The 25,542-nt window shown below is 36.9% G+C and overlaps 1 protein-coding gene across 1 annotated transcript in view; it reads left to right on the forward strand.

Moving 5' to 3' along the window:
• Positions 1–9,170: 9,170 nt before the first annotated feature.
• Positions 9,171–25,542, forward strand: part of cntnap3 (contactin associated protein family member 3) — a 345,658-nt gene continuing 329,286 nt past the window's right edge. Inside the window, exon 1 of the mRNA XM_015338241.2 lies at positions 9,171–9,376. Coding sequence (XP_015193727.2) covers positions 9,301–9,376 — 76 coding nt within the window. The 5' untranslated portion in view covers positions 9,171–9,300. The remainder of the gene's footprint in view (positions 9,377–25,542) is intronic.

Below are 25,542 nucleotides of genomic sequence, written 5' to 3' on the forward strand. Positions count from 1 at the left end.
AGCAGTAAACCTTCATGCAGCAGTGTTAAATAACACCCTCCACACCGTGGGCAGGATTGTCGACGTGTTACAGTGGGACTATGCTTATGTGCAACAGGTCAGAATGCTGATCTGCTTAGGGAGCTTAGTGCCACGGTAACTAGCCTAGCCATGGGACAGATTCCAACCTACTTGGTTCCACTGTCCTTAGTAGAAGAAGTACTGAGGACAACCACTTCCGAGATGGTGCAGCCATTGCAAGTACATCTTGCATACAGTCTAGGCAGTGCCATTCCCATACATGTCAAACCCGAAGCCAAGGAAATAGGTTTCCTGTTGAACCTTCCCATCGTGAGTAGCAAGGATATCTATAGACTCAAGTCTATATCGAACGTTGGCTTCTGGAGGGGGGGCATGCATGTGAAGTTGACCACCCCACCGCTCGTAGCTTACCAGGAGGATGATCCGAATTTGTACCTTGTTCCAAACCTGGAACTGTGTATATCAACCAAGGATATCCACTGGGTATGCCCAAGTAAGCCATTCCTTAGGGACACGACTCAGAGGTTGTGTGGTATCAGAAAGGGGGCTGCCACTGAAAAGTGTAAAGCCACAGTGACGAGCAAAAGTGAGGTTAACAAACCCCAGGTTGAGCAGGTGGGAAAAAATGGCTGGTCAGCACACCACAGTTAACTGTTACAATAACCTATGACAGACATGATACAGCTACCGAAGTGCAGCTACCCAACCAAACGGTTTTTCTACAAGTCCCTGAAGGAGCTATAGTGCATCTCAACGATTTAGCACTATATCACCTGGAGTCAGAACTGTATGAAACGGAACTCGAGATTGTGGATGCTTTCAGAGGACACAGCGTTGACTTGGATGAGAGAATCCAAGAGACAGTAAGTCTTGAGGGTGTACAGGTAGTCGAATTTGTTCTCAACGACACAAACTTAAAAACTACACTGGTAGGTCCCAAGCACAGTCGTTGTGGATCCTCTGGGGCGCTAGGAACAGTAAACGTGGTCATCTTGACACTGCTGCTGGGTAGCTGGATCATGGCTGGGGTAATGTGTTGGATGCTGTTCTCTTGTATCAAAGCCTTGCTGGGTAGTTTGAATGAGACAAAGGGAGCAATGGTGTATCACCGAAATCAGGTAACCACTCCCAAACGTCTGCCTTCTGCAGAGCTATCTGATACTGATAGTGAACTGCCGGAAGTTTAAGGTCTAGTGCTAATAATGATGCCCGATGCCTCATTTCTATGTACCTTATAACTGAGAGCAGGTATACGCAATGTTCTTTCCAACACTATTTCCTGTACAAATTCTCGAGAGGTAATGTGAATATTGGATGGTAGAATTCACCGTGGTACAACAGACATCACTTAACTCTGTTTTTGTTTTGAAGGCAACAACGCCTCAGGACCTCGTGACCTTCAAAAGGGGGGGATATGTAGCGGCAATGCTTGTTAATAAGACAGAATTAAGCGTTGGTAAGCTGTCCTAAATGAGGCCCCATCTCACCCTCCATCTCTGTGGTGCAGCCACAGAGAAAGTATTCATGCAGGCTGATTTAAGATGTTTTCTTTTGATAAGGGACAGCTCCCAGATGGGGATGCACTTAGCTAAGCCTGGCTATCATGATCAATGGTCATCCATTGGCGCCTATCAGTCTAGGGAGTGCCGAATGGACATCTGGACTGCATTCTTAAGTGTCAAGAGTAAGTGACTTATATCTCACCTTGACCAACCAATCAGGGACTGGCAGGGCGTGGTAATACCACGTGGGTCTCCAATGCCCGCCAAACTCTCAACCAATCAGCACACATCTGTGTCTTGGTCAAAAAGGGAGCACAAGCTCAGATCGGGGCTCTCCTTGGCCATTTTCGCGCATCCTCAGAGACAATCACGTGACAACTGCTGTTGTCTGCAAAGGGACTTGGACTTTGTTCTAAGCGCGAGGCCGAGGATCCCGTACGTACTCAGAATTCTACCAACGTGAATGCTCCGCTTGATCAACGGCAGCCTACAGTTGGACCCTCGTCGACAACCTGAATAGCTTATTCAGAAGCAGCGCTGGACTGGGAACGAACCAGTTTCTTCCCAGGCAAAATAGTGACTTGTGAGGACTCGCGGTCACACTCTGTGCATAGAGACTTTCTACTAGCCAGCTGGACTCCTGGTAGATCCCCTCGGAGCAACGACTGCCCTGCGTGCCGCGGTCAGATTCCTCCACCTGTCCTACTCCAAGCTGCACCTCGACTGGCCAGAGGACGCCGGGACAATGCCCATTGGACAACCGCTGGAACAGATGCTGCAACAGAGCCTGTCAGCTGGTTTGGTGTTCGTGCCAGGAAATTCCAAATCCATACACAATGGATATGTAAACCCCATGTTCTACATTGCATCTCGAGAATTCAATTGTACTTCAACACAAGTTGTTATCAATTTAATTCATGAGTAATGTATTTACTTCCGAGTTTAGAGTAACAGTGGGTAATAACACTGATTAGCGATTTGGTAACCGAACGATATATATTGACATATATTCTCTGTTGTGTATCTCTTTGTGTTTGCATCTCTTCGAGATTATATACCTTGTATATTGATAACTCTCACAGTAAGGTCTGCCGCTCGTATCCAGGCAGACTAGTATATGTTTGGTGCACAATTTATATTAATAAATGTATATCGTGTATTGAACCCGTGTGTGTGCGTTGTTAGTTGTTCTGACAATTGTTTTTCTAAAATAAGTTTCTGAATGTCATTAACAAAACCTTTATTTCAAAGAAAATATCTCACAATAAGTACACATCCCAACAAACTATCAAACTAACATGAAATAAAAACTTTCAAAATCAGGTGATTGTCCATTATCAATCTTGGCAGGTTGATGATGGAGCCGGCTTTGCACAATGAAAGAGTCTCTCCAAGCACTAATACTTGCTTTTGTCCATGCCATTTTTCTGTCCCTGCCCTGAAACTGTGGTTGTCAAGTCCTCCACAGGATCTCAGGGAACATGAATTTCCATTTAGTCCTTATACAGGACCAAAGTCCCTTCCACCGCTCCCTCACCGATGAGAAGCCCCATTTGGTGACGTCGCGTTTCATCCTTCCTCAGAGGTTCGCAAGAACACTCTCCTCCAGCTCCCTATCTCCCCACTCTGTGTTGAGCTGGAGGAGAGTGTTCCTTGCATTTCACCATCCTTGTTTTTTTAAGAACAAAACAATTACTGTGTCCTGTTGTCCTGTCCAGTCAGCGTCAACCCCAACAGGATGCACTGGTGACTGAGCACCACTCCCGCTCCCAGAAGTTGCAAGGTATTGTATATTCTGCCCCACATGTCTCTGACGAAGGACCTCTCTGGTTGTGAGCCTCTGGTGCACTGCCATCCGGTTGAGGTCCTTCAGCTTGTTGTTTAATTCTTTTAGCTGTTTCCTTTTCCAAACTTGCATGTGAACTCGAAGCCTTTCGTCGGGGCCCAGTTGCCCCCTCACTTCCTTGTACAGGGTTCTGTGGTTGGTGTAGAGCTCTGGCTGTCTCGTGGCCTAATACCTCCTGCTCCACTTGACAGCCTGGGTGTAGGTCTCTGGTCACTTTTCTGCTTTGTGCCCAGTGTTTGTCCACTGGACCAGGTGCCTCATTGGGATGGAGAGTCACAGCCTGACAAAGTACTGGTAATTGTGGCTGATCGGTTCCTGCAGCTCCCGACAGAGATTGCAGAAGAAAATGAAGTCGAATTTCAAGGGGAAATGTGGCACGTCTCTCCCATCTTCCTCGACTGACTGACACTGGCTTGTGATATTCTCATACCTGCCTCCCCAGACGAACTTGAAGACCGTTCCTTGCAGCACTCGTCTGAGTCTGGCTGGCAGTGGGTACACCACGGCCAGGTAAACCAAAGCCGGCAGGATGTCTGCTTTCAACATCATCACTTTCGCCATGAGGGACAACGACTACATTTTCCAGAGATCAGCTTCCAACTCAGTCCCGTTGATGAGTTCTTCTGGCTTTGAAATGAAACCCCCAATATCTTGAGGGGCTTCTTGCAGAGCTCCAGACCTTCCAGCGCTCTCATCCTGTCTTTCCAGGGTCTGAAAAACTTGAGTTTGCTCTTTTGGCGGTTGAGCTTAGATCTCAGAAATTCAGATGTTCGAGTAGGGTTGCATGCGAAGGCTGAAAAGCAACAAGGGAAGGTTAATTCTATGCTGAAAGGAAAATTAACCTTCAGCTTTTAAGGAATTAACCTTCACTTGATGTTTGTTAAAAATGAAGTAAACAGGTCGCAAGATTAACTCCTCTATAATTCTTATGTTTACAGACAAATTACAGTATATCAGCTTCAACATTCTCCATGCCCTTCTTGTGTCTTATTTCTAGGTAATAAATCTGTAACATGAGGGAACAGGGCATCAGTCATTGATTATGTTATACACATGATTTCTGGTGGAGTTTCAGCATTCTCTTTTCTGAAATTGGTACAGAACCATGACTTCCCACCAAGTTTTGGTACAAGTAATCAAGGGAAAAACTATTGCTTGTTTGAACTTAACTGTGCTCCAGCAAATACTTTACCTCCTTCTGCAACACCTCTAGTTTAGCAGCATTTACGCAATAAGCACATTGTTTACTTGGGGTGACATTACCCACATCTATATTGCTGTACAGCACTTGTTTGAGTCACAGTGTCTGATAATAAAACTGAGTGCCATCCAATAAGTTTAACTGCATCTTCTTTTTCTGTTTCAGCTATATGAGATGAACAGAAAGTCAAATCAGTCAGGATCTAAGAGCTTAATAAGTAGAGTTGAATAAACAGTTTGCATAACAGGACAACAGATGAGTAAGTGGCTCACTTAAAGGTGTAATATGTCTGTCTTCTTGGTCATGGTATGGTTTCAACATATTTATAAGTTGTTAAAGTAGGTAGCTGCGTCAGCATGCGTAGGTTACAAAGTAACAAGTAAAGACTTATCCCATGCTGAAAAGAGAAAAAAAGAAACACAATGTTTTGGCTGTGGAGCCTTCTTCAGATGCCTTCACTTATTCTCTAATAACCAGCAATTGTAAAATACAAAAAAGGTATCTCCTTTGTTTAACTTAAAGAATTCTGTGAAGAATTCCTTAATCATGAAACCATTACTTATAATACTTTATCCAGATACACACACTCAGACTGGAGACAATTTTCTCAGAAACAATTTAACTTCCCATTATGTCTTTGGACTGTGCAATACTGTGCATTATATCATACTGTGCATTAATCAACTGCAGTATGATATAATCTGCATAAAAAATATATGGTATAGACAGTAAATACAGTATTATACTGTTTGGTTTTAAAGCCACTACAGTACAGTATGTGTGAAATATATTTTTAGCAAAATCTAAAGTAAAATTTCCTATTACTTGTTGTTGAATTTAGCATTAAGAAAAAATATAAATAAATGAATTCAGATGTAAACCTGAAAGAAGCACATTACATTTATAACATTGTGTTTACTCGTTACTGAAATTTGCATTAATATAGATTAAAATATAGATGTAAACCTGAAAGAAGCACATTGCGTTCACAACAAGCTACAGTACAATAACAAACTATATTTTTTATATATCTAACTGAGTAATTTGGGTTTTTGTAATATAGCTTTCTTTTTAAATTAATTTAATATTTAAATTACTCAGTTATATACTATTATTTACAGTATAAAATTAATATAAACTGAAAAAGTATACATAACATTCTAATTGCAAAAATATTGTCTCAAGGGAATCAGTATTGACCAGGATTTGAAACCAGGTGTTTTCTGGTGATAGCCCAAATGCTTCCACATGCCACGTTAAGCATTCACTGCTCCGTCTGGTGGTTTTACAAAATAGTGCAGCCCCTCAACAGAATATTTTTTAAAAAGGGTAATTCCTTGAGGTGTGTGCGACACAATGTGCTGCACTATCTGACATGCAATTCTGAATGGCTGGATCTGTACAAGTAAAATCTAATTTAAAATGTGTAAAACTTTGGGCACTACATTTTGGAAAAAGATATTGCTGCTTCAAATTCATGGTGGCATGTTGGCGCACTCCAGCTCCTCTGTGACCCTGAATTGGAAGAAGCAGTTACAAAATGACGGGGTGGATATTGCTGCTTTGAAACGATTCCATAGAAGAACAGCCATTCATTCAAAGGATTAAAGGAATATCATAGAGTGACAAGCTAAAATGACGTTTTTAGTCTTTAACAGAAAACATGATAACATTATTCTGACAGGTATCGGCTAAAAAACTATTTTGTATGATAACTAGTAATAATCTTCCTCTGTCATTTGTCCCTCAATTCCAAATAGCCAGGCCAATAGAACTATATGCAGATTGCATGATGACTGGTATTGTTTGATGATTGTCAAGTATCATGTTGTGCTGAGTTTCATCTTCCACAGTTCCTTGCTTAAATTCTGTCCTTCACTTACAGGTCCAACCGCAGAGTTGTCAAACCCAAGAGTTGTTTGATTGTGATAATTGATGGACACTTAGGAAAACTATGTGAAGATTGTTGTCATTGTCATAATCAAATGTTCAGGTCTAGAGCCACACCCTGACAGTATGGGAAAAGACAAGCACTTCTGACAACTGCTATGACTGGACTTATTCAATAAGAATGGAGGGAGTCCTTAATTATAAGAGTATCTATAAAGAGTGAAGAGAGATTTTCTTGCAGAATGTTTGCACACCATGAAGCGAACATTATATTTATTTCCTGGGACAAGCTACTTTGGCATAACGAATTTCAGTTGAATAGTGAGAGGATCCAAGAAAGCAGTATCTTTTTGCTGTTGGGTGCTGGCTATACTGAATCACTGACATTAGACATTATTGTACAGTAATTCCTTGCTGTGCAAAGTGGACTGGGTTACATTTTATTCTTATTTTCATATTTGTGCTATGTGATGTGTTTTTTGGGTGTATTTTAACCCACCAGTTTGTGTTGTAGCTCCTGTGAATTGTGAACAAATTTAAAACATCTTATAATACTTGTTATTTGTTGAGTGATACTGACCTGTTAAGAATAAACATCACGGGTTTGAATGATGTGTCTTTCTTGTCATTGACACCACAATTGCTCACTCAATAAAACGAACCTTGTACTTTGGGAACCCACAGACTACAAAATTGAGAGGTCACTGTACTTTATAATACTAAGGGGTGTAGTTGGTTGCTAAATTATTGACAAACTGAACCCTATCTAATTATTCAGAAACAGGAGTGAAATATGAACTGGAGGATGGAAGTGAAAACTACATCAACGTGTTAAAAACTGAAAACAAAAATCAAGTGACTTTTTACTTCTGGGTGATAGGAAAAGGCCACGCAGCCATTTAAGGGAAGCTATAGAAAAATGCAATCTAGATTCATATACGTATGAATGATCTTTGGAATTTCATTGCTTTGTTACTGCATTGTAATTTAAAGAAAGTCTTCTATCTTATTTTTTTCAAAGAAGAAAAAATACAGAGTCTGTGAAACGGTGTTTGGACATAGTCCTTAGTGAGAAAAAGAACATTCTAAAAAGCATTTTTCTTGGGAATTGGATACTACAAATTGTGCAATATTTAACTCTCAGAAGTTTAAATAGAATGTTTGAACTACCTTATGAACATTAACTATGTACAGAAAGTATTTTGTGTGGGGGGCATTCTTAAACAGGATACTACATCTTCAATGTCTTTAGATTTTAGTTTATTGCTTAAAAGCTCATAGACCCATTGGAAATGTTTAACACAGCTGATACTCATAGATTCCAGAATTTTAGTCTCCAGTTTGCCAGAGGCTTCTACCATCTCCCCATTGAAAAACTGTTACTAAGGATTCATCATGGAATTATGCCATTTGTGGCACAGTCAAAAGTTTGATTTAACTGAACCCTAGTCTAAAAGGGGTCTTTAATGGTAAAGTATCCATGATCTACAGTATGTACAGTACAGTTGACTTGTACACATGATGTCTCTGGTGTATAACTAAAGATAAAACTTAACTCCTGTACCCTTACTTGAATGTTAAGTGTGTGGCCTTGATGTATTTTATTTTTCAATGTGTTAACACAATTAATTTTCAGATGAGGTTGGTATAGAATTGATCCTTCTTTGTCCAAAACAGAGGTCATCTCCAAAAATTAAGAAGAATAGATTGAGCGTGCCAATGCCTTTGTGTAGCTTTCTGACTCTACAGTCTAAAATTACTGTGAATAATGGCAGTAAAACATGGTTTCTCATAGTGTTTAGACACCTTGTGGTTTTTCAGGGTTCATTGGCAAACTATAGAGTGTCTAGTATTCTGATTCTATGCCTTTGCATTGGAGCAAGGGTTCAGCGTATATCACACTATGGTGTGATATAATAATATGCTGTGTACCTTAATGTCCCGTTGTGTTTCACACAGACTTCAAGTGTCTAGTTTCAGTGTAGATGAAGTGTACAGCATATTTGCCAGGGACATAGCGATGCAATAACTTTAACCCTTGTTTTTGTATTCCTAAAGATAATGTCTGTTAGTAAATACAGTGTACAGGTATGTATAGATTTTTATACTGTGTAAATTAAATAAAAATGTGCCTTAATCATATATAGTGTAGTATTAAGAGCTCGCTTCCATTTTTGAAGTATCTGAATTAACGTTAATGCGAAGGAATTTCAAAATATCTACGAGTTTCACCTATTTAAAATAATCGATCTTTTTTTTCCACAGTCGATCTAGTCGCGTCTGATCACGACACATAGTGACCATTAACGTTTTGAAACTATGTACACCAAACCCGTAGCTTTATACAAATTTAAGTAAAACTGGTTCATTGCGATTTGCTATTTAAAAGCACTGGTGGCATGGATACAGGAACAGAAATACTAAGAGTTGGCATTTGCTTATTATTTATTCCAAATTTATTATATATTAAAATAATACTGCGGTGTATTTTAATACAATCTTTTAATGTATCTTAATGTAAAATAACCTAAATAAAACTAGCGCTACATCGCTTTTTTTTAAATAACCCAGCCGTCTCCATTGGACCGTCTGCTGTAACATGATTTGCTGTGAAGCAGGTTTTCACATGGCAGTCTGAAAACGATCACTTTAGCTGTGCTTGTTTCAGAGGAGGCAGGACTGTAGGTGTGTCTGAGGAGGACATGCAGAGTATATTAAAATGTGTTTGGCAGCAGGATGGCGTGAAAGAGCTGCACTAAGGGAAAGGCGATAGAGAGAGCACACGCTTCGGCAGGCAAAAGGAAAGGCAATATATTGCTCTTTCTACACCAAATCTGAAAATGGATTTTGCTCAAAAAACCTATGGAGGAATAGTTGCTTTGCTGTCTTTAAGTCTGACTGTGGCATTAAGTAACGGTGAGTACAATATCTAATTTAAAGAAAGCTAAAAATTGATTACGAACTTCATCCATGCAGTAGAACAGAATTGACAAAAAAAACTTCCATGCATAATGGTATACAAATTTAGCGGAATCAGTTTTTAATTTATAGACTTTCTTGCGGAACTTAAGACACTTAAGACACTTATATAGAACATACTTTGCGCATACAGTATATTGTCACATATGGGTAAACTTTTTGAGGTTTTGTGTCATTTACATATGCAAATAAAAATCCGATGTAGATGAACAGGTGAATTCTGATAAAACACCCATAAATGGTGAACTGGCATGCTTTTTGCAGCATAGTTTTTTTTGTATATGGCGAGAAATGTATTATGGAAGCGTAATTTAGTCAGTGTCTCCAAGTGTTTGAGCCCTTGTTCCCCCCCTTTTTAGTTCTGGAATGGTTAGTAATTGATTCCTTTACAAGTGGTTTGTTTTTCGGCTAGGAATTTTAAACATTACCCTTTAAAAAAAAAAGATTTGATCAGAATCCACGACAGTTTTATTTCGAACTATCATGCCAAATGCCTTATACTGTATGTGAACCTACAGTAGACGAATTCCGGAGTTGTTTTGACAGGTACCGTTTTTTTTAATCTAGTCTGTATTCATATAACCCACTTAAAAGGAATGGATGTTAATTAAGTACATTAAAGTTCTGTGCTACGTGTATGACCTATGGTTTTTCTAACAGAAGATGCAATTCAGCTGAGCTGCCCTAGAGCTTTTGCTGAGATATGGTACAGTAGCTTCTAATTTCGATTGCCATTAACTATGAATTGTTTCAACAGTGGCGTTAGGATAAAGAGAATGTTTTTTTTTTCCCTTTAACTCTTGCAGTTGTTGGAGATTTAACTAAGTTAATTCTCAACTGATCTTGGAACGTTTGTGTAATGCATTACTTTATTGAAAAAATAACATTGACATGATTAGTTCGAATTTGTTGGATTGCTCAGAATGAGTTGGAATACTCTCGAATGCTTACATTATTTTGACAATTCATTAAAACGGTCAGCTGTTCTTTAAGCCTGTTATATTGTTTACTTTTATCTTAAAATAAACGAAAATGTTGTATGGTAGTGCTGTTAACAAATCGTGTGCTACACTATATATCCGCGTGCAATATATCCGTCCATAGTATGTTTCAATTCTTATTTGCACCTGTGACGTCAGTTATCCGTAAGGGATTGCTATTCCAATTTAAGGGATTACTTCACCAGTTATCATCGATAGTGCGATACCTTGAAGTTAATCAAACAGGAAACCTTTGTGAACTTTCCAGAGTACGTAATGTTTGCTAAAACCTTCAGACAATATTTCTGTTTTTATTTAAATCATCATGTATTATGTACGATCTGAGCAGCAGCAGAACTGGTTTCGCGCATTAATAGAATATTGAGCTCGTAACGATGCTACTGTTACACAGAGAACAGAGATCTAGCTGTAAGTAGTTAAACCTGGTGTATGCGATTATACATTTTGTAATATAATGTTATTATAGAGTAAACAGAAAACTCTAAGAGATGGAATGCTGAATGTTAGCGATATAGAAGAGTTCGCATTAGATTTAGTCTCTTCGCTTTTTAAAAAAGTATATTACAAAAGACATAAATAAGAGGGAATTTAGACCTGGATCTCAATTGGTTGTGAAAATTATATCTGTGTCACCTTATTTGAAAACGTTTTTTTATATGTTCTATATGATTACATATGTCCTTCTTAGCAGCAACGACTGTTTCTATGCTTTTGATTCATATACAGGTTTCATTTAATGCATAAGCGTGGCCATACCTAGTTTCTCCACTCGGATCTGAAGATGCAAGGGTGGTGATACAACTTACTTCGTTCATCAACAGTAACTTTGAATGTACAGTTGAATGCAATATTGATTTCTTATATGGGATTTCATAATAAATTAGTTTAAAGCTTGTACTAAAGTTTCAAATGAAATGTAATTCATTTTTAAGTTTTAAACACTGTTATAAATTAAATATTATCATTACTACTTCTGTAAATATTGATCATAAAATAATAATAACAACAACAGTGGTAATGAAGCAAAGTTATTACTCAAATTACAAGATTTTAGGAGTCTCTTACTTTTCTTACAAAAATATACATATACAAGTATATACATACTCTCACCTCAAAAACTTCTGGCATCCTTGATAATGATAAGTAAAAAAGGTATAAAATAAACAACACAGGTAAAATGAATGACCTATGTTTTCTTTGAAGCTAAACAGCAACAAAACACATTTCACTGGTGAATGGCAAGTGTCAGCTGGAAAAGTTTGGAGATCAACTCAATAATGGTGGAAGGCTTCCCCATTCACGAATCAGCCATAGTCTGGGAGTCACACTTGATCCTCTTCTGTCTATTGAGCCCAATGTGAAAATTGATTAAGATGTTTTTTCCTAGAAATATCTATATTCTATGGGCTTCTTAACACTCTTCTTAGTAAACTGCAATATGTCCAAAACATGCACCTTGCCATTTAACTTGCACCAGACCTTGGCAACATATCACTCCTTCACGTAAATCTCTGCATTGGTTGCCTATAAAGTCACATATTCAATATAAGACATTGTTACTGACTTTCAAGGTTCTAAATAGTCTGGCTCCATCATACCATCATGGCCAGCAGCCATATCACCCTGCAACTCACAACTGGCAACCCACTGAAGCTAAGCAGGTGTGAGCCTGGTCAGTACCTGGATGGGAGACCTCCTGAGAAAAACTAAGGTTGCTGCTGGAAGAGGTGTTAGTGGGGCCAGCAGGGGGCGCTCACCCTGTGGCCCATGTGGGTCCTAATGCCCCAGTATAGTGATGGGGACACTATACTGTAAACAGGCGCCGTCCTTCGGATGAGACGTAAAACCGAGGTCCTGACTCTCTGTGGTCATTAAAAATCCCAGGGCTCCTCTCGAAAAGAGTAGGGGTGTACCCCGGTGTCCTGGCCAAATTTCCAATTGGCCCTTACTAATCATGGCCTCCTAATAATCCCCCTCTATGAATTGGCTACATTACTCTGCTCTCCTCCCCACTGATAGCTGATGTGTGGTGAGCGTTCTGGCGCACTATGGCTGCCGTCGCATCATCCAGGTGGATGCTGCACATTGGTGGTGGTGGAGGGGAGTCCCCATTACCTGTAAAGCGCTTTGAGTGGAGTGTCCAGAAAAGCGCTATATAAGCTATGTAAGCTATTATTATTATTATTATCATACATCACATGTTCACACTACCTGCCGTAGGGTCCATTCAGTTGACACTGGTCCCTTGCTCACTCTACCCAGGACTAAATCTTGGACTTTTGGTGACGATGCCTTTTCTGCCACTCCTCCAGTGTTATGGATTCTTTGATAAATGTTATGTATTCTGTTCAAAGCTAAAATTTAAGCTCACCTTTTTACTAAGTTTAATTGCCCTACATTCTATCCTCTATGTTTGTGTTTTCTTTTCTTTTTAAGAAAAAAAAATATTTTACTTTTTTTTGTTTTGTTTTTCCTTTACCACTTTTGACAGTGTCCTGGTTTTGGAAAGACACATTATAAATAAAATGTAATATCTTAAAATACTAAAAATTTAGAAAAACTATATATTTCAAAATGATAAGTCAAAATTATTGGCTCCCTTTAAGATTCTTTTAAATAAAATCAAACAAAATTAAATCTGCATTAACATTCAATTATTTTGCTTATCCCAGTCTTAAGGAATTATATTGTAGCCTTTCTTAGGTTCCCGATTCTCTGAGTTATGAAACTGAGTTAATGCGCATGTAAAATTCTTTTATCATCCGTCACAATGGGGAAAGGCAACTAACAAATGAAAAAAAATAAAGGAGTTTATTGCCATATGTACATGTACAATGGGATACTTACTCACTCTGTTCTCTCAGGACATGCACGGTACAGCAAACAACACACAATGTAGACAGTACTAAAGAGTAATGGTTACTGACTTTCATAAATCAGGCGATGGATACAAAAACATATTTAAAAATTGACCACTAAATTTACCACTTACTAATATAAGGACAATAATTAAAAAGGTTGAAACCACTGGAACATTTGGTCAAAGACACAATGTATGGGGAGGAAGATGTTACGGAAGACAAAGAAATATCCAAAGGTCATAGTTAGAGAATTACAGAACTTGGTTGCATCCTGGGGCCAATAAGTCTCCAAATCTACAATTAGATGCCTCCCATGCCATAAGGCTGCTTGGAAGGGCTGCCTGAAAAATAAATAAAAAAATATTGAAAGCAACCAACACATTTAAGTGACTGGAGTTTGCTAAACAGCATTGTCTCTGGGATTGGAAACAGTTGCTTTGGTTAGATGAGATGAAAAGAGGGTTCTTTGGCCACACACCAGAGGATGTTTGGTATCTAAAGAAGAATACATATGCAGAGAAGAACATCATACTTATTTTAAATTATGGTGGTTGATGATTTTATAGGGCTGTATTGCTTCCACTGGTCTTGGTGCCCCTGTTAAGCTCATTGGCATCATGAACTCTACCAAGTACCAGGACATTTTAGCCAAAAACCTGGTTGCCTCTGCCAGGAGGCTTAAATGTGGCTGCTACGGAATTCCCAGTAAAACAATGACCCCAAGCACACATTAAAATCCACAAAGAAATGTCTAATGGACCAAAAAATCATCAGTTTGCATAGCCCTTCTTAATGGTAATGGAATGGTAAAAGATCCCTCCCAATGTTTTCTCATATCTCATAAAACATAGAAAAAGGCTCATTTACATTATCCTTGCAAGGTGAAGGTACACAAAATACTGAAAATAGGGGTTCCCACAATTGTTGCACTTGATTTTTTAAATAGTTTTTTGGGAAATTTATAATTTGAGAATTGTGTAATTTTGGTAATTCCATTAATGAAGTAAAATACAGTCAAACATAAATTGAAAAATTATACTTAAGATAATTCCCTATTTTTTTTATACAGGCTTTTTCTTTACTTTATTAAGGATGCAAGTACTTTCTGAGTTTACTATATTCCATACATGAAGGTTTTTTTAATTAATATACTTTTATGCTGCAATGTAGTGGTATACACTTAACAGTGGACAATTAAGGCCAGTTTTTTGTTGCTGCTCTGAAGTTTAATCAAACTAAACTGAAACACACAAAAAAACATTAGTGAATGCAGTAACACAGTGAGTACCATAGAGAATTATTAAACATCAACAAGATTTTAGAAGTAGCTGTCTAGTATGTTTATATTTCCTAAAAATCTCACTGTTCTTAATAACTACTAGAATCCCTTCAGATATGTTGCACATCTTCTCTTTTTTTTGATAATTTCACACTAACCTGTTCCCTTCAAGGTTTTGAAAAGTTTTGTTCATACTTTTTGTTCTTATTTGGAGCACTATAATGACAGTATAACAGGAAATGCGAGTAGAAGGAGAAGAAGTCCTTTTCAAATTGTTTTTTTTTAATATAGCAGGAAATCCATAATGTTTATCTTTTACACGTCCTGATTCATTATTACACATACAAATTGCATCTTATCATAGGTTTTCAATTAGCTGTATTAATAATGCTAACATTCATATATTGGTTAGAGATCTTGAACTTCATGGAATTCCAAATATTTCTGTGAGGTCCCCCCCACACACACACACACACACACTAAGAGCCCATACAATTAAACCCACTGCATTTGTTAATGCTGTTTGTACTGGTTTATGCCGTTGAAAGTAACACATTTGTGCTGGTTTCATTTCCAAGATATACTGTAGCATCTTATTTTTTTTAGGTATGACAACTCTCATCCCCCTACAACCTTGCAGGAGAACTGATTTGGTCTCATTTGTTAGGGTTATGTTTGTGCCAGTTTGTGGTGTTGAAAGTAGCTTTCCAGCTGCCTTCATCCCCAAGATATAGCACTTTCTTTTTTTTCAGGGTGTGATGTCATTAAACCTCCCTACAATGGTGCAGGAAAACCAAACTGGTGTCATCCATTAGTGCTGTGTTTCTGCTGGTTTGTGCTGTTGAAGGTAGTGTTTTTGTGCTGCTTTCCTTCCGAAGATATAACACTTTCTTTTTTGGGGTGTGATGTCAGCTCCCCTACAAAGGCACAGGAGAATCAAACCAGTCTGGGTCATTAGCGATGCATTTGTGCTGGTTTGTGCCAGTGAAATTAGCTTCTGAGTTGCTTTCATTCATGACATATAGTGTGTTATTTTGAGAGGTGATCGTGTGACTATGTACAGTGAACTTGACTGCTAGTAACGGTCTGGGAAATTCAGGCACTGAAGTAATGGATGCGAGGATAACAAGGATTGAAATTTTGTTACTCTATTTGTTTCAGGATAGGGGGGTGGAGCTTTTGCATTTAATAACTATTTTCTGTGAGTTTGAGTGGACTGTAAAATTAAATATAATATTTATCTCCAATATCATACTGTTATTACAAAAGTTTCCCTTTTTGCCTTAAAAAGCAAGAATTACCATACAATTGAATTTTCTTAAAAATGGCTTTAGGAACCATGTCATAATACTTTGTAGCAGTGTTAAAAATTACTAAAACTGAAGAAATAGTAGAAGAAAGTTTATCAGTATCCTTAAATAAACAGCCAATTTAAAAATAAAAAAGAACATTTAAACTTTCAACTAATCTTTCAAGTGACATATTTAAAAAGCTTAGATTGAGCAGTTTTCTGCATTAAAGAAGATTGTTGTACAATTTATTGAATGCAAAGAAAATACATAAACATGGAAAAGTACCAGGAAATTGGATTATATGTTTTTTTTCATTAGTATGTATTCAGTTGACCTGCTGTAAGTAGTTGATAACAAATCTGCAAAACACCACTGGAAAACCTACTGCATCACACATACAGACTTCAGTAATTTTTAAATATAATACATTTTAAAACAACATTTGAAGGGGATGTCTTCTACATTGTATTTGAGTTGGAACTTTGTTACAATTATGCATTAACCAACCCATCCATTTTTTTCCAGTACAGTGCCACCGGGGAGCTTGCCTAATCTGGCAAGTAATAGCCCCAAAAGGGGTTACACGTCACACAGACACGCACACACTCACTCCAGGGCTTATTTTCCTGGAAGCCAATTAACCCACCTTTGGAAGAAACCAATTGTCTCTAAACTTCCATTGGGATCTGTTTCTGGAGTTCTATCAGTGTGAAGTTTGCATGTTCGTCTAGTGTTCTCGTAAATTTCCTCCGGGTGGTTCATTTTTTTCCCCACAGTGGATGTGGAGCACTAATGAATCCAGCCAAAAACATAAGTTTTAAAAATTTCATTATTTTCAGACATAAAATAGTCTAAATGTGCAGCAAATCATAATACATTAAAATAAGAAACATTTTATATTAAACAAGTAAAGTGCTATTAATGTAGAACAAATCAGCACTTAGCCACAGGCTGTTCAGCTGACTTAGGGTTTACTGTTAAGCAATGACAAGATATTTTTTTTCACGAGGAAGCGCATTTCCGCTTTCTGGCAAGAGAGTCCAAGATATTTGAAGCAGCGCTGAACAATCGTTCGCTATCCACACTTGTCAAGGGCGCAGAGAGATAGGCTCGAGCTGCATCGGCATGAGCAGGAAAGCGGTCTTTATTGCTTTGCCAGTAATCCAGTACCTATGCGCTCTGTGGGATGGTTGCCTCTGAAAGGTATACATGCACTTGCAGTGCGATCAGGTTGTCGCTTTTCTGGTCCTCAGCCTTTTCCTCCAGTATTTCAGTGTACATTTCTGATAAGGAATCCACTCGTGGTACTTTATCTGATGGTGTTTCTGCTTTGATGTTGCTGAATCGCTTTTCAATGGCTTCCAGAAGTGTAGCTTTTGACTTTTTCACATCATGATCTGTGTCAGAACTTTTCCGAAGCAGAGGTTTTAAAACTGTGATGGAGGGGACTTCCATGGCAGTAGCAGTGGACACACTTATTGCTCTTGTAAGCCCTTCAAACGGTGCAAGTGGTGACACCATATTTTCAATCAGCCCCCACTGGTTAGCATTGAAAGTAGCTTGCCAATCGTAGTCAGTTCCCTAAGTACCTAACACATGTGTTTATTCAAGTATTCTTTGTAACATGTAATAGGTACTATTCAAACCTTGCTGGCACATCTTATTGAAGCCTTTTGACAGATTGGCCCAGCTGCTTTTGAATACTCTTAAAATGGTAATAGGCCAGAGCCGAGTGTTTGAAGTAGCCAACAATCCATCTTCCAGTTGCCACAATATCACTCATACTGCATTGAGACATCACCCCCTCATTTACCACTAGCTGAAGTGAATGCTATACAGATGCAGCCATTCAAAATGCGCGGGCAAAACCGCATTATTTAGCGGTGCGCTTTACGCGGTCTACCCCGAGTTATTGTAAATTCTCCTATAATACCGCAATTAAAATAATAGTATCTGGAATTTCCGCAAGGTGGAGCTAATAAAGCTCAACCTCTCATGTTTGAGCTGTCGCCATCAAAGACTTTAACGAAGATATTACTAATAGTATTAATAATGAATGACCTTGGACAAGCTGTAAACAAAGTATTGCCTTTGTCCACGTTCTTTTTTCATTGACCGTCTTTGTAAAAGTAACACCACAGCATTTCGCAATCACGCATTTGTTTCCAATCATGCAAAGTACAGTAATTTTTGAGAATCGATTCACCATGCCTTTCACATGCTCATAAAAGAGATTGATTTAGGAACATAAACATATTACCGTATGCAAACTGTACTGTATACAGTATGTATATGTATATTTAATGTCTTAACTGTGCCTGTTTAAGTATTGAATATTTATGTGGAATTTTACCACTGAAGGGAAATCTTAGTACCTGAGCATAAAAAGAATAGGAGCATACTGTAACGCGTGTGAAGGCCATAAACGATATTAATTTTGGAACTTAAACATACAGTATATGGCTGGTCTCGGTACTTTAAAGAAAACATACACACCAGTATTCCATTTCTCCCGTAACATTAAGCATCGAAGTCTTTAACTAACGTGATACCGGAGTCAACAAGCATACTTTTAGAATTTGATTAAAAGGGAATATAATATGGAATCGCGTATCTAAAGAAATTAATAATGATATAATTATATTAATGTACCGCAACACAAGAATAGTACACGCTGTACATTGTCTGTGGATAATGTTTCTGTAGTGCTTTTTCAGCACTCTCCACGTTACCTTGCCGGTGGCACTGTGGGTTAGGTTCCTAACTCCCACTTGACTCCCACCTCACACCGTCTGTGATCGAATCCCACTGTTTTTTAACAAACATTTCTTTGAAAAAATTAAACATTTCCTGAGTCAGAGATGAATTAAAACCTCACTCGCACCAAACAAATTTATATTTCTAAATATCACAACATGATCGAATTTAAGTCATTTTAATAACAATGAATAGTCACCTAGGTGTTGCAATATAAACATTTATATTAATTTTAATCGCGTTTAAATCGCCTTTATTTAAAACCCATAAATAAAGCTGATACTGTTTAGACTTTTAATTATTTAAAACTGTATTACAGCAGCACAATGCACAATGCAACGTAAATCACTATCTTTGTCTTCTCTGTAATAATGTTCACCTCTCTGTCCAGCAAATTAACAATAGTAATAATAATGAACTTTATTGTATATGGCGCCTTTAAAGGTGGCTCCTCAAAGCGCTTTACAGGTTAAAAACAATAACAACAATACTGTTAGGCTGGGCAAACGATTTTTTTTTAAGAAATACAAAATGGGATATAATGATGTGTTCCGGCTTAGACATTAACGAAGAGAATAACACGTGGGCGGCGTAGAGGTCGGCTCTGGCTTTCCCATCTACTGTATACACTGCAAGTACAACCCCCCTCTCTGCAGGAGTGCTGGCTGTGACGAATTAAACCGGTTTCACAGGTATTTTCAAAGTAGAAGGAGGCGAGATTTCCAGCGAAAGACACCTCCCCCCCTAAAAAAACCAGTAAGTACAGTACTTACTAGTTAAGAAAGGCTAGGCTCCTCAATGAAATCGCTTTAACATGCTAATGCGTTGGTGTAACAGTCCGGGCGTGGCAAGCTTCCAATGTCAACCCGACTACGGCGAAAGGAACCCTTCTTTCATTAGAAGACAATGAACATATTTTAGCCCTGAATGAATTAATAGCAAACATGGTTTACATAAAAGACATTTTTCCAAGAAAGTTTAGCCTTTGTTACTAATGAAACCACTAAATAAAGACATACATATAAAAATCTTAAGATTTTTAAAATACATGACTTTGCTAAAATTTATTTGAAAATAAAAACGATTACAAACGCCAGGGGAGAGAGAGAACAGGGGAGGGATGTTGGTTTTGCATAGGTGGGGGGGGGGGGGGCTATGGAAATGAGGTCTGTTTGGGATTGTTGAGTTACATGTTCTGTCTGTGAGTTATCGTTGTTGAGTATGGAGTGTTGAGGTATTGATTTTGTGTAATGCTTTATGTTGAAAATTGAGGTGGATTTTGTTTATGATAAAGAGGATAAACTGGGATGGGAGGAGGATTTGGTTTTGCATAAGGGGCGGGATTATGATAATTGGAGGAATTTGCGAGAGTATAATGGTTTGATATATTTGATTTTGTATTGTGGTTATTATCTATGATTTTGGTTGGTATTATGTTTATATGGTTGTTTTTGTTGGTCGTTATTATGGTTATTAATAATACGATCTATAGTTGAAATCTGAGCTTAAATAAAAAGAAAAAGCAAGTGATTAGGTTTATGAGCAATCTAATTACTTTTTCTTTTAAAACGCTATATAAAATAAAGTTTATTATTAATTTGCTGGACAGAGCGGTGAACATTATTATGCATAAGACAAAGATAACGATCCTGATCAGTTTAGAAATCTGTGTACGCTGTAAGGTTTTTACTTCTTAAACTTTTAAAATACACGTTTCGAATAGAAAGAAATCCTCTTCCTGGTACAGTATTGTATGTATAGCAAACCAGCACGTCTTTTTTCTCCAATCAGAGGGGTGTCAGATGGTGTCAGCCAATCACCATTCTGAAGTCCTACCATAATCTCTGGTATGGGGAGACCCCAGAATTCTGTCCCATAGTTTAGACAGATGATAGATACTTTTATTGATCCCATGAGGGAAATAAAGTAAATAATTTTCATTTTAGGAAATAATTAAACGCTTGGTTAAAAGCAAAGGAGATTGCCTGTTATAGTGGACATAAAAACAAGAGTTCGCTGACATTATATCCTAGAAGACACAGACCGGCGCCAGACCAGGAAAATGCTTGATGAACTAGGGATTTGACAGTTTCCAAGTGCTTGCACAATCGATGGAAATGTTCAAATAAATGTACAAAAGAAATAAACAAAATAATCATTTATTTCTTTATCATATTGGCTAGCTAATGTCGTCTCTTTGCTAGTTACCTCTGGCTGTGTTTCTGCGTTGCGTAGCAACAAGTGACTATATTCTCAGGCGGAGGAACGTAAACAGCTTAATTTTCGTGTTAAATAATTTTTTTAATTAAAATTCATTCTATTCAGTAATCGCATATTTGGGGACCGTTTCATAAAACTTTGATGCTTAAAATGGAAGACTGGTGTGTATTTTTTCTTTAAACTACCAAGACCAGCCATATACAGTTCAGTTTACATACAATAATATGTTTATGTTCCTAAATTAATATTGTTTATGACCTTCAGATGCGTTATGCTCGTCTTCTTTTTGTGCTCAGCTACTAAAATTTCCCTTAAGTGATAAAATTCCATATAAATATTCAAAACTAAGCGGATTAAAATGTGCAGAGTAAAGACATTAAATTATTAAATCTTTTCACTACCAACCAATGCACCACGAGTGCCCCTGTCGGTCATTTTGGCCAGCCAATCACTTACCGCGGTGCCCTCTGGTGCCCTGCGGTGGCTTGTGGGTAGGTTACTGTACCGCGGGTTTTTACCGCGCATTTTGAATGGCTGCATCTGTACATGGCAAACTTGGTAATGCATCATCTTACAGGGCTTTTGTTATGTTTCAGGCATTATCTCTCAGGATGACATGTACTTTGCTTTTCGGAATCGCCGTATATTGCTAGTAAAGCTCACTGAGGTAACATTGTTTTTCAGGAGTTGTGAAGAGTAAACCGATTCCGATCTATAGCCAATCTATCCTTCCACTCCTAGTAAACATACTGAAAGCTTTTTAAATTTGACAGCCATTTACCTTTAAAACAAGCAGCAAATAATCATTATTAATGTAACTTCCTTTATCATAAAAACAAGTGGACAACAATGGACCCTATATAATAAAACAAATACATTTTATTATGATTAACATGGAGAAATGTGAAATCGAAGAGTTTTGTTTTCCATTTTTAATTTGGTGGAAATTGTTGCTTTAGGGCAGTAGATGACTGTCACAACATTCTGAGATTAGATTTTCCTACAATATGGAAAATTGAATTTTTAAGGTCAATGAATACGTTAGTGATAAAGGTGAAAAAATAATTTTTAAGAGTGATTATTAATTGATAGATTGATTTTTTTTACCCTGTACAATTCATGATACAGATATTGTGAAAATGGACATTCCCAATTGTTATATATCAAACAAGTTCTGTTCTTTACTGCCGAGGTGCTTTTACTTTTTTTCACGTGCGTTCTTAAGTACCCAATTCAGCAATTAATTAATTGGTCAGATCTAATACATTTAACATATCTTTAGCAGGTGGCAGATATAAGACATCTATGCAATTAAACAAGGCATTGATATGATTGTTGACTTAATGATGAATTCTTAATGAATTGTATTATACTGTACTTCTTATTTCGGGATTTCCCTGGCATTTTATTTTCTAGCATTGATCCTAAAACTGGTGAGGAAGGTTTCCCTGTTTGAGAGCACAAGTTGATATTGTTTCTGTAGAAAACTGTTAACTAGCTTAGGAATGAGCTCAGTGAGTTCCAAGACCCAGTTAAAATTAGATGAGTCTGGACAATAGTGTTTTGTGTTCTTGGTGGTCTCTACAATTGGCTTATTGGGATGTCAGAATATTGAATGAATGCTCTCTAATCTGCAAAATGCACATTAGGAAAACAGAACAAAATGTAAAATCATGGTTAGAAAATTACAAAGAAAGCAAAGTTCTGAAATGTGCTGAAAGGTTTAAAATGGAAAGGATCCTAATAAATCCACAATTTTGCAAACAAATTTGAATGTAAGAAATCAAAGCAAACTAGGTCTATTGATAAACAATACATTAATTCAAAGTCTAGAAAATGTATTTCAAAATGCTAGTTGCATATGTTCAAACTTGAAGTTAAATCACAAAATGTTTATTTTCTTTCTTCTCTTACAGAATAAATATAATGGTTAAGATAACCATAGATTACATGCAGTCTAAAATGTTACAGAAGCAAATCACCAACTTCTGTACCAACATATTTTACTTGTTGTTTGTATCGAATATCTCATTTACAGAAATGAATAAAAATTTAAAATCAATGTAGTGTCCTGTATATCATCAGTTATACCAAAAGTCTAAAATGATTCATGAGCTCATACTGTTCTAAAGGACTTAAATGAAGGAAAGACAAAATGTAGAATAAATCACCCTTATATTTCCCATTTAATGCCATTAATAATAATATGTCAGGAGAGTCTAGCTATGAATGGGAGATAGCCTGTCTCAAGAAGTCAAGGTTACACAAAAGTACAACTTCAGTTTTCTGTTGAAAATATATCAGGAAATAATGTATCATGATATATAAATCCATAGAACAGAAATGACAGAGAATGATAGTATAGCAAGAATGTGACTTGCACAATATTGTTTTTCAAGGCTAAATTCCATGTTTTTGCAGAAAACTGCACAACCTTACCTTGGATGAATTTATTTTTAAAAAATTATAAATTTCTACTGACATTCTTAAGTGCTTGAGGAAAACATTTATTTAAAAGATTTATAAAATGTGTAAACCATATCCTTTTATACGCCTGGAGTATAATTTACACATTTTATTTATTACCACTGATTTGATTACCACTGAGAAAATAATGTATATAATTGTTCATAAAATAACTGTATGCTTCAGTAGTTGTCAATGGCAACAAGCCAAAGACCTAATTACGTGCTATTATAAGGAGGTATTGTTGAATGTTCTGCAATCATCAACAGTTAAAGCAGGTCAGAGTAATATAGTACTCAGTTGACATTTTATTTAATTTGTAGCCTGAAGACTTAACTTGTCTTTTTTTTTCTTAATAAATCCAAGTTTAATTAGAGAAAAATGCTACAAAGACTCCAAGAAAACAATACTGTATACAGTTTAGTGACCTATAAAAAGAGAAAATCTAACGTTTGATCTGTATATGCAAACATAATTACTGGACATGAGTTCTGTACCAAATAAGGAAAGCAGAGTATAGTTGATTGTCCTGTGTGAAATCTTTGGAATACATTAAGAAGCAATTTGCTCATTCAAGGATCTCAGTGTGGTTTTATTTCTTCTCTAAGATACGATGGCTGCATGCTAATGTATTGAAGGAGCTATCAGGTATCCATTTGCAAGAACTTGTGAGACCTCTTCAGGAATAGTTGACAAATAAAAAAATCAAAAAGGTGCTCCAAAACTGAACTCATATGCTTTGGGCCCTTTTTCAATTCGTATTCATACTGTTTGTTCTTTTTTCAATATGATTGACTTTCTCTTGCTGCTTAAATTGTTTTTGAATTATTCTTCACTTACCTGATGTTTAGATGCCAAAGTAGGGTGGGGAAGAGTTGCCAACCCATGTAATATAGCAGATATCATGTCGGGTTTTGAGCTACTCTAAATGTATATTATTCCATTGCTACCATTTCATTCATCATTAGGTTTTCACTCAGTCAGTTCATTAAGCTCTTATGTGTGGAAAGATGCTCAGATGTGTTGTTTATGCTCCTATATTGAGCATCAGGACTGAAATATCACTTATTTATATCCTAAAGCGAACTGTAAATGCTGCAATCATGTACTATACCCCTGTGGAATGTGGAGTGACCTTGAACTCCTTTTTCAACCATATTTCTGCTTCTTGGCCATCTTAGAGGTTTTCTCAAACCAGGTGAAGGGATTTCTTTCTGTTTCAAGTGAGTAATCACCTTTTGTGTAAAATCAATGGCTCATAAAGCAGTACTGAAATTATTTGCAGAGTATTACTGTTCACATTTGTCCAGTAAATTCAAGCACTTTCATGGCTGAGATTCCATACTTTTTAAACCACTCAGCCTATTAATTTTCTCTTGCAATTTTTAGGTGTAATAACCATGTTTACATTAGCTACTATACAGTATACCACAGTGTCTATATTGTAATTTGCAACATGTAAAATAGTACGTAGTTCATGTACTATACTGAATATTACACAGGAGGCATTTCATTTAAGGACTTAATTTAAGTTATAGTGGATATAGAAAACATTCCAGTAATGTACATTAAATTACAGAATTTTGTTTTGAAATGTTATATACTTTATTTAAAAAATGTCTTATTATTAGACTTATTTAGAGTTCATAACATAATTTCTTTAAGTTTTGTTTATAATATTTATATATAATTTATTTGATCTGTGTTTGTTGGGAAGGGATGATGTTTGCCTTTTTATATTTTTGTACAATAAGTGTGCTGGTGAATGGAAAAGGTTGAAAAACAGTGATCTAAAAAACAAGGATAAACATATCTGCCATTCTGCATATAATGTACAAAATAAGGAATATGTAGCACAAAACAATGTTAATTATTATTAAATTTCACTTAGAACAATACCGTTATATAATTACAAATGATAAGAAGCATTACATACACCACATTTGAAATAGCTAAAACATACTATACATGGACATAGACAGAAGCTTTTACACATTAAAATAGTATTTTACATAGTCACATCTAGTTCTGTAATAGTGTGTAAATTATTTTTGTAACTTTTGTTTACTTGTCAGCACATTTAAATAATGGTCAATGTGCAGGTACAGACCCATGAAATTAAGTGGATTATGATAAAAGCAAGCTTCACTTTCATCAACTGACATTGCTACATCTTTTTTAGTGCCTCAGTGAAATATATCCCCTCATAAAATTCAGAGTCACCCAA

The sequence above is a fragment of the Lepisosteus oculatus genome, chromosome 3 (assembly GCF_040954835.1).
Source record: "Lepisosteus oculatus isolate fLepOcu1 chromosome 3, fLepOcu1.hap2, whole genome shotgun sequence".
Classification (NCBI taxonomy): Eukaryota; Metazoa; Chordata; class Actinopteri; order Semionotiformes; family Lepisosteidae; genus Lepisosteus; species Lepisosteus oculatus.